At 38.9% G+C, this 10,505-nt stretch overlaps 2 protein-coding genes across 2 annotated transcripts; both read left to right on the top strand.

Annotated features, from left to right (window-relative positions):
• The first annotated feature begins 631 nt into the window (after window positions 1-631).
• LOC121728860 (ejaculatory bulb-specific protein 3-like) lies at window positions 632-2,067 on the top strand. The gene is made up of 2 exons (XM_042117180.1): window positions 632-834; window positions 1,862-2,067. Exons 1-2 carry the CDS (start codon window positions 660-662, stop codon window positions 2,050-2,052), a joined length of 366 nt encoding a protein of 121 aa, XP_041973114.1. The 5' UTR covers window positions 632-659; the 3' UTR covers window positions 2,053-2,067.
• A 3,991-nt stretch (window positions 2,068-6,058) lies between these two features.
• Window positions 6,059-9,300, top strand: LOC121728861 (allergen Tha p 1-like). Its single transcript, XM_042117181.1, has 3 exons — window positions 6,059-6,152; window positions 8,026-8,212; window positions 8,918-9,300. The coding sequence occupies exons 2-3, from the start codon at window positions 8,032-8,034 to the stop codon at window positions 9,265-9,267; spliced, it is 531 nt and encodes a 176-aa protein (XP_041973115.1). The 5' UTR covers window positions 6,059-6,152; window positions 8,026-8,031; the 3' UTR covers window positions 9,268-9,300.
• The last annotated feature ends 1,205 nt before the right edge of the window (window positions 9,301-10,505 follow it).

The raw sequence follows: 10,505 nt of genomic DNA, 5'->3' as shown, positions 1-10,505 counted from the left end.
ACAACAATTATTCGAAACATACGAGTACATTAGCTAAAATATTTTGCGTTTATCAGAGGAGATAAAGTTAAACATATTACATGTAGGTACCTATCATATATTTTGGTAACATTAAACCCACAGTCAGTGACAAAAGAGGAACAGTGTGCTACAAACGGTAAGTGTATGCTTTGATTTATAGCAGCTAGTTTATTATTTGACTCTGGCATAACCATGATTTAACTTATGAAACTAGTATAAAACTTACGTGATTATTTTAAACGATCGTGAAGCACCCTGATACAAATATAATTTTTATAGTTAAAATAAAAAGAAAATGTATACCGACAGCCTCATTATCTTAACTCGTGTCTCGGTAACAGTATTTCATACATCGGCTGTCACTTTTGCAGACAGCGAAAATTATCTTCAGCATATTCCTGTCACTCCAGCATGGCTTTATTGTACCATAGAAGGAATAGAGATTGATTCATTGGCAGAAGGCGGACCTTCGCCGTTTGGTCGGGTCATGTCAATTCAATGCTATGCTGGCCTTGACATAACGCGACCAAATTACGTAAGTCATCTGCTTTTGAATGAACCTCTCTTTTAGTCTCGGTCAAAACTTATTTCACCTTTTAGGTCTCTACTGCACAGTGCCATTTTGGAGGTCGATCGAAATGAAGTGGATAATACTGTCAATGTGCGTCGTCGCCTGCACAGCCGACTTCTACGCAATCCCGAAGGACGACCACACGGTGGACGCTCTGCGAAGGGACCTGCCGGAGCTGAAGCGACGACTGGCCTGCTATATCGACGAGGGGCCCTGCTCGCCCATGGCTGAGGCGTACAAAAGTGAGTAAATTCTCCTTAAATTCATACGTAGAGATCCTGATTTTGCATTTGATGGCGCGCTATTTTGCTCATAACATTAGAATCACAGATATTTCGAGAGCTCTACAATATCTTTCCCCAGATATATTTAACAATTTGCGTAGAGTAGAGCTCATGCCCTCTGACTGCTTTCGGAAGCAGCTGCTGCAGGTCGTATTATGGGTGGTATGAGGTATCACTTTTGTAACGAACCTTGTTCCAATAAACAACATACTGTAGTATTAATTGAAATGAAGTAAATCCGCTTTTTTTATGAAATAAGGGGGCAATCGAGCAAATGATGGAAAGCAACTTCCGTCGCCCATGGACACTCGCAGCATCAGAAGAGCTGCAGGTGCGTTGCCGGCGTTTTAAGAGGGAATAGGGTAATAGGGGAGTTTAGGGTAGGGAAGGGAATATGGGAGGGTAGGGAAGGGAATAGGGTAGGGGATTGGGCCTCCGGTAAACTCACTCACTCAGCGAAACACAGCGCAAGCGCTGTTTCACGCCGGTTTTCTGTGAGAACGTGGTATTTCTCCGGTCGAGCCGGCTCATTCGTGCCGAAGCATGGCTCTCCCACGTATAACTCCCGCTCTACAACTTTAGAATCTCACTACCGAGTAGGCTGGCCAGTGGCCGCATAAACACGTTTTCCGCATACGATTTCCGTGTTCCGTGAGGACCGTGAGACTAGCGCAAACTTACGTTTATTTTCAGGCGCGAATGTGCCGGCTTGCACTTGAAACGTACGTGCGGAATTCAATCCGTAAGGAGAAATACTAACGTGTGCGGAAGTTAATGTATTGTCTACTGATTCCATGCACTTAGATTTCCGAATACGGAAAACGAATTCGGAAATCGAATGCGGAAAACGTGCGTATGCGGCCAGCTGAAAGCTCCACACAATACCATTGTCTGTGGTGGTACAATGGTACCATGGTGGTAAAATGGTCGAAAAGCCCATTGGCTTTTCGACTATCATTTCATCAGGACAATTCGCATTTCACAGATATAGCTGAGGATATGGTGCTGACGAAATGTGCGAAGTGCTCGCCGGAGCTGCTGGAGCTGTGTCGGGCGTTCCTCGAAGCCAGCAGGGAGGCGTTCCCGAGAGAGTACAGCTTGCTGCGTATGAAGTACGACCCTACTGACTCATACTTCGACGCCCTGGAGAACACAGTCGGATGCAGCAGGCACTAGACCCCGAATAATCACGATTTTCTAATTTTGGTTGTACTATCACAGACGAATAATCACGATTTACACGACGACACTAATTTTGGTTGTACTATCACAGAAGTTGATTTGTAGACAGTCTCAAAATCAACTTCTTCTATGGTACTTTCGTATAAAAATTAAAAATGCACCATCGAGGAAATTTATTCATAGGCGGACGACGAAGTTGACAGACCTACGTCATTTGGTGACTTTCAGTCAAACCCAGCCACCAGACCTGTGCACCAGACATTGAATTGACGTAGCAGAAGTTGATAGATACCGCCATCTATCTATAAATCAACTTCTGCTATGTCAACAAGATGTCAACATAATTAATTGGTTGCGTTGCGTTGTAGGTTGCGTTATATGAAACTCGGCCAACAAATCATAACGTTGAATTGGCATAATCCGAACAAATGACGTAGCCCGTAGGTTCGCATACTGCTATGCTTCCAGGATGGGAGTTGGGACATAAGTTATCGACTAGCATTTTATATTTTTATACATACTGTTATGTACTATATTATTAAATATCGATTTTTGTAAAATAAAACTATCTGGGATACTTGTACTATTATCAATTCTGTGTCTGGGTACACGGCAGCATGCACCCGCCGTGACGACTTTATTAAAATCCAAGTGAAGTAATACCGGGTTCCGGGGTGGTTAAAGTGACGCCGCATTAAAGTAAAAAATCGTTTTGGATATTGTAAAGGCGATAAATGAAAAAAGTATTCCAATAGAACGATTTGTATTCAATCCTTTACAAAGATAATTAATTTGGAACTTGAAAAATATATTTTATGGAAGAGTTCACACGCGGCGCTCTGGCTGGCACAAGTACACGCGGAAACGAAAAGGTCAATGTCAAAATGCAAGACACAGATGATGGCGCCTACGCCGCCGGGCGGAAGCGCGGTGTTGCCACTTCACATATTATTTTATTTTAACTTAAGTTTGCTGCTACTTCACAGATATGTTTTAGATCGCTTGTTTTCTATGAGAGACCGAGCCGGCCTCTCATAGAAAACAAGAAATGGAACAGCAAGAAATGGAGCGTAAGCGACAAAATGATTTATTTTGCTTAATTTAAAAACCAAAAATATACTTCACATAAGCTATGGGCAAATTATAGTGTATGCTTGAACTAATCTATGTAAGTACAAATTTTGGAAGCTTAAATCACTCTCCCCTGGTGGCAAAATTAGAATGCCTGTTTTATAGAGGTGTTTTTGATTAATTGTTCTGTGTTATAAAAGTTGACCAATCGTGTTATGCTATGGGTAATTCAAAGATAAAGACATGATGAACACAGACAACGAACTTTAATTTCTTAGCTTTAGTCATTGTTGAAAAAACTCGAAATCGCTGCAGCCAAATTATCAAGGCGTCACCTTAACGTTTACCGTCAGGTGATATTGCTGCTGTTCTTTATTTGGTTTTGGTCATTGCTCTGCAGAAGAGGAAGGAACCGAAGGATATAAGCAAACAGGTTTTAAACAGCTTCTTAAAAAGCCTGTTTTCATATAATTTCTGGAGGAGAATCTCGTAACCAGTCTTATAAGGTTTCATTTTACAACCTTTTTATTGAAATCGGTCACCTGTAGACCATTCGCATTAAGGCGACGCCGCATTAAAGTAAAAAATCGTTTTGGATATGTTTTACAACAAGAAATGGAAAGGGCGTAACCCGCGTAAACGACAAAATGGTTTTTGTCGCGTAATTTAAAAACCATACATAATATATTTCATATAAGCTATGGGCAAATTATAGTGTATGATTTCACTAATCTATGTACAAATTTTGGAAGCTTAAATCACTCTCCTCTGTTGTCAAAATTAGAATCCCTGTTTTTATAGAGGTCTTTTTGATTAATTATTCAGTGTTATAAAAGTTGACAAATCCTGTTATGCTATGGGTAATTCAAAGGTAAAGACATGATGAATACTGACAATGAACTTCAGCTTCTTAGCTTTAGTCATTGTTGAGAAAAATCGATATCACTGCAGCCAAATTATCAAGGAGTCACCTTTAGTTTGTAGTAGTATAAATGCCAATTACGAACTCTCAGGGCATGTTTCACCACTTCCTGATAAGTGGCGGATACGACATAGGCTATCCACCACTTAACTTGACAGATGTCTCAGTATGGAGAATCTGTCAGAAAAGTTGTGGATACTGGGTAGCCAATCCGGCACCTTATCAGAAAGTGGTGACAGGCCTTCGTAGTCTAATTAAAAATTAAAATACTGTAAATCTAAAGATTCAATTTCATTTGATTTGATTTGATTTGATTGAATCAAAATGGTAAAGCTAAAGCTTTACCATTTTGACATGCCCTTATTGCCAATAACTATCCTCTGACTCTCTATAAATTATTATTATTTGCGAATGGCATTCTATAATTACTTTGGATATTTAAAAGGGCGAAGAAAGCAAAATTGACGATTTTATAATTATTCATATATTTTATACTTGATACTATGCCACGAATTGTTTCATTTTTATTAACCCCGACAAAAAAGAGGGGTGTTATAAGTTTGACGTGTCTGTCTGTCGGTCTGTCTGTCTGTCTGTCTATCTATCTGTCTGTCTGTCTGTCTGTGGCATCGTTGCATCCAAACGGGTGGACCGATTTTGATCTAGTTTTTTTTGTTTGAAAGCTGACTTAATTGAGAGTGTTCTTAGCTATAGTTCATCATCATCAGCCTGCTCCGTGCTGAAAAATCGCGGTTCATCTGGTTAATGAAGGGCCGATTAGCAAATTGCAGTCGTTAGGTGGGCTTTATTGCATTCTAGGTCGTGACATTCATGAATATTTACACATTGATGGAAAGTTGACCTGGTGCTGCAGCATCACCTGGTAATCAATAGGATACCCAACTCCTCACCAACTTAGAGCAATGGTTTCGTGTTTAGGCTCATTTTAATTGCAACAGCTAGTAAGATGTGGATAACCAATAAATTTTTGCATGCTGCTGCTGCAGCATCACCTGGATTCTATAGGAACCGAGCCCCATATGAACCCAAAGTGGAGGTTACATGTTTGGACTCATATTGACGGTGACGGCCTCATTCAAAAGGACATTCCTAGATGATATTCATTGGGATATAAGTAATATGATCCTGTTGATAGGGATTATTCTGCACTATAACCAACAAAAATTTAAAAAGCATGAAATAAAATTAAATTAAGAAATTAAAAAAAACCCCCACCAAACAACTTTAAAAAGTAATGAATAATTCCTAAGTGTAAAGTGATATTTTAGTCCATAATTGTTGTCAAGGTGTGTCGGGGGACCGCTAATGTAGATGTTTGATTTCACAAAACATTATAGTATCGAGACAATCAGTGACATGGCGATACAAAATGCAAAAGACACTGCCATTGAGGTACTATCACTTTATCTATGGGCACTGCAGTTGGCGGTCCCCCGACACACCGTGCCAACATTCTGGACTAAAATATCACTTTACACTTAGGAATTATTTAAACTTAAAGTCAGTAAAATATATTATTTCATTACTTTTTAAAGTTGTTTGGCGGGGGTTTTTTTTAATTTCTTAATTTAATTTAAACAGACATACTTACAGACTTTGCTAGGGTCTGCTCAGGCTTCAGGCTATCTCTCTCTCTCTTTGTTTGAAGCATAAACCTATAATGCTATATATTAAGTCTATGGTTTGAAGCGTTGTTGTGAGCACTGCCTCTTTGCCCCTTCTCAGTCACATAGGTAATATTTGGATTCTGGACCTGAGTACTAATTTCGAATAAGATATTATAGATATTACTGATATTAGAAGCTAAATATAACAAAGGCACCAGTAAATATATTACGTATTATTTACTTACTGGTGTTTTTGTTTTATATTATTATTGCAATTTGCAAACCTTTTCTGACACATGCAAAAAAGGTACCTGCAATAAAGTGTTTATTTCTCGTTTACGTACCAGCAGGCGCAAAATAAAAATAGATGCTAAGTAGGTCCTGATAACATCACGCGTATAAAAGGGCTGCATCGTTTTATACGCCGGGTCTTCACTTCGGGTTCCTTGAGGTGTCCAGTGCGAAAAGAACTGGTAAGTTTTCCGTACTTCGAGTCAGATTAGGTTGCCCGCGGTGCATTTTAAATTATTCGAAACTGAACTTTATTTATGACATTAAAAGATATAAATTGCATTGATAAACTTGCCGCCCGCGGTGTTGACCTGTTTTAAATTTGAATGGCTGAAAGCTGAAAGCCTACCTGACTACTACTAATTTAAACGGATTCTATCAATGCGTGACTTTTTTTGTAAAATAAGCGGGAAAAGAAAAACGCAAACGGGTCACCTGATGGGAAGCATCAAGCAACTACCGTCGCCCATGGACACTCACAAGTTACAACATTAGAACTTAGAAGAGCTGCGTGTGGGTTGCCGTTTTCAGTATGAACCGACCCATAATGTTTAATACAGTTATTTCATTTTAAAAGTATCTTCATGTTGCGAAAAAAAAGGTTCTAATTAATTCTAAACCTCTAGCGACTGTATCTTATCTTCGTACCACACCACGAGTCTACAGGGTGTAAGAAAACGAAGTTATATAATATGTACTTTAGGGTGTGTACTGTGTAATATGTGTCCCAAAAGAGTTGACTGTGAAGTGTGAACACAAGAAGAATTTTTCAATTCGAACCAAGATGAACCCAAAGAATTCTATTTAATAATAGAAGTTTTTGGATGAACCAAGGTGAGCCAAGATCTTTTCGTTATCGCTTCGTTATAGTATAGCCAACCAAAATGTATCGAATTGTCATAAGCCGGCGTTCGTTTTAATATGACGTTGACGTTCAACTAGTCTTATGTCAATTCCACACATGTTGATCGGCGATTCGTTAACGAAGCCATAACGAAAAGATCCTTGCTCAGTGCTCACCCTCAGCACTTTCCGACTAACGCGCGTTCAAGCTAACAAACAGAAAAACTCTTCAGCTTTATAATAATACTAGCTGTTGCCCGCGACTTCGTCCGGGTGGAATTTAGTTTATAGTAAAGTTGTTCCCGTACATCGATTGAGTCGTTTACGCGCAAATCAGGAAAGTATAGGTACGTATATTGTGTGGGAACCGCACATTTTACCGGGACAAAAAATATTCCTTGTCCCAGATTCAAATTAGTATCTCCAATCTCCATGCCAAATTCAAAATCAAAATAGATTAAATAGTTTAGACGAGAATCATAAAAGTTTATCGTGCGGGAACCATATATATTCCGGGATAAAAAGTATCCCTTGTCTTTTCCCGAGACTGAAAGTACTGCCATACCAAATTTCATCAAAATAGATTGAATAGTTTAGGCGCAAATCATAAAAGTATATTGTACAGTAACCGTACATTTTTCCGGGACAAAATGTACAGTATGTTCTTTTTCGGGACTCCAAGTATCTTTATACCAAATTTCAGCAAAATGGGTCCATAATTGGCGAAATATAACATTCCGCGCAGCTTCGCCCGCGTTAAAAATTGCTCCAGTAGTTCGTGAGATAAGCCCTTTCAAATAATTTCTCCCGTTTTTTTCTACATTTTACTCTATTTCTTCGCTCCTATTAGTCTTAGCATAATAAAATATAGCCTATAGCCTTTCTTGATAAATAGGCTATCTAACACTGAAAGAATTTTTCAAATCGGACCAGTAGTTCCTGAGATTTGCGCGTTTAAATAAGTCCTTTCAAATAATTTTCCCCCGTTTTTTCCACACTTTCCTCTATTTCTTCGCTCCTGTTAGTCTTAGCGTGATAAAATATGGCCTATAGCCTTGCTCGATAAATGGGCTAACTATCACTGAAATAATTTTTCAAATCGGACCAGTAGTTCCTGAGATTAGCGTGTTCAAACAAACAAACAAACTCTTCCCAATTATAATATTAGTATATATTTTAAAATAATGTAGGTAACCATTATATTATTTTCAGATAAGCATGTTGTACCAGTTGATGCTTGTGTGTGTGTGCGTGGTGGCGTGCTCGGCGGAGTTCTACCAGGTGCCGAAGGACGACTACTCCCCGGAGCGGCTGCGGCATGATAGAGAGGAGCTGAAGAGGAGGATAGAATGCTTCATGGACCGGGGACCCTGCACCCACATTACGGCGGCTTATAGAAGTATGTATTTATAAATAAAAATTACTATAATATTATGTTAAAGCACAAATTAATAGGCGTGATAGTTTTTCCGTAAGGTGTACCACAAAGTGTTAAGAGGAGTCCACACCGCCCTTTTTTCCATACAAACGTTGTCCCCTGTTTCCTCCCTGGATAATGCTAGTAGAGTTATAATTTTTTTCCTGAACATCTACGGCCACTAATACAATGTCCCTATGTTTTCTTTTTTTTTCATAATTTAATTATTAAATAAGATATGAACGTTCAAAAACCCAAAAAAATGGCCAGATTTTCCGCTGTGTTCAAACGTCCAGAAAACAGATTTGGCTAGATTATACAAAAAAAGCAAAACATAGAAACACAGCTCAAGCCTTTTTTTAATCTTTAATGAAAAAAGTACTTAAATCGGTTAAGTTTTGGAGAAGGAATCAGGGGACAACGAATCGTTGATTATCTGGATTTTCTGCAGTTGTCTTTATCGCGTTCTGCGGTATAGGCTTGAGGTAAGGGTGACAGCTATAGATATTACACGTACTTTTTTTTCATTTCTCTAGCCCCTGGTGTATCCTCTTAAGGTTGTGGGATATACTAGGGCTCGCTTCGCTCGCCCTGATTATGCGAGTTAATTTTTTTTTCCAAAACATCATCTCGTCTTGCCTCATAATGTTTTCGCTGTCGGGTCATAATATATTTTTTTTATTTCAGAATGCGCAGAGGATATGGTATTGACCGCATGCATAAAATGTTCGCCAGAGCTCAAGAGCCTGGCCCAGGCGTTCCTGAACGGAGTGAAGGAGAATTACCCGGCGGCCTACAAGGAGCTGATCTTAAAGTATGACCCTACGACGTTGAACTTCAACGCGTTTGAGTCAGCCGTTGGTGTCATCAAGACCATTCTGTCGGCCTTGCCATCTCTACCTTCGGGAGCATCGGTACCTTCTATTCCGTCAGTACCTTCTATTCCGTCAGTACCTTCTATTCCGTCGGTACCTGGTATTCCATCCCTTGCATCAAAACCCTCGCTACCTCTATTCCCGTCGTGGCAAAAATCTTAAATAGAGATAAGCGTAGCATATTGCATCATTTGAAATGATCCTGGCAATATGTTTCTTTTTTAATAAAAAGTTGCCCCAAGATGTGTCTTTCATTCCGTACAGATAGATATAATAAACACCAGTATTATTGCCTTGGTTTAGTGGCTAGTTCAGACAAAGCGGAAACCGAGGGTTTCCCGCAGTGGCGGATTTACCAATAGGCTAAGTAGGCTGGAGCCTAGGGCGGCAGATTTAGAGGGGTGGCAAATTTAGCCCCATTTTTTTAAATCTTACAGATATAAAAAACCCACCAAAAACATTTCTTAAAAAATATTGCCGAGACGACCACATATTAGGTTTACGGTTTACCCTGTGAAAAAGATATGTGATCTCATGTAGAGCCAAGTTTTTGAATCTACACGGCCTAACTCTACTGACCCTAACTTAAACAATTTCTACATACCAGTGAAACCTTGTGTGGTCGTCTCAGCAAAAATTTTCAAAAAATGGTTTTGATGGGATACGATTGTGAACTAAACTATCGTATTGAATTTCAAAAGTCAGTCATAGGGGCAGCAAAAATTGAATAGCCTGTAGGCGGCAATTTTGTAAATCCGTCACTGGTTTCCCGTGCAGAAACCGAGCGGGATACAATTTACTTAAGTATGCCTTATCTATTTTATTATTATTTATTATATAATATATTATCACGCTAAGACTAATACGACCGAAGAAACTCAGGAAAATGCGGGAAAAACGGGGAAAATATTTTTTATGGGAAAATGTACGGTTTCTGTAAAATTCCTAATTTACGCGGGCGAAGCCGCGCGGGACATCTAGTATATTATATAATATAGCCTATAATCTTACTCGATAAATGACCAATCTAACACTGAGATAAGTTCTTAAATCGGACCTGTAGTTCCTGAAATTGACGCGTTCAAACAAACATACTCTTCAATGTTATTATATTAGGTAGGTATAGATTTTTTTTATCTATGGACGCTTCACACCGGGTCAGTCTGGCCCCGTGGTAAGTACCTGATGGACTTGTGTTACAGGTACCAGACAACGGAAATATATTTAATACTTTTATACTATACATATATTTAAGATTTTTATTATATGATACACATATCATTATAATATAAGTAAGTAATATAAGTAATAAGTATTTAGATATTTAAACATTAAAGAGACTGTAACTTGCAGTCAAACTGCGTAAGCAGTTTTGCAGGAAGTGTATAACTGTTATGTAT

This window comes from Aricia agestis, chromosome 7 (assembly GCF_905147365.1).
Source record: "Aricia agestis chromosome 7, ilAriAges1.1, whole genome shotgun sequence".
Lineage (NCBI taxonomy): Eukaryota > Metazoa > Arthropoda > Insecta > Lepidoptera > Lycaenidae > Aricia > Aricia agestis.
This window is presented reverse-complemented; position numbering and strand designations above follow the sequence as displayed.

Coding starts and splice junctions, on each gene's coding strand:
- LOC121728861 (XM_042117181.1), top strand. CDS start 8,032: ATGTTGTACCAGTTGATGCTTGTGTGTGTGTGCGTGGTGGCGTGCTCG. Junction 8,213..8,917: donor CATTACGGCGGCTTATAGAA/GTATGTATTTAT, acceptor TTTTTATTTCAG/AATGCGCAGAGGATATGGTA.
- LOC121728860 (XM_042117180.1), top strand. CDS start 660: ATGAAGTGGATAATACTGTCAATGTGCGTCGTCGCCTGCACAGCCGAC. Junction 835..1,861: donor CATGGCTGAGGCGTACAAAA/GTGAGTAAATTC, acceptor CGCATTTCACAG/ATATAGCTGAGGATATGGTG.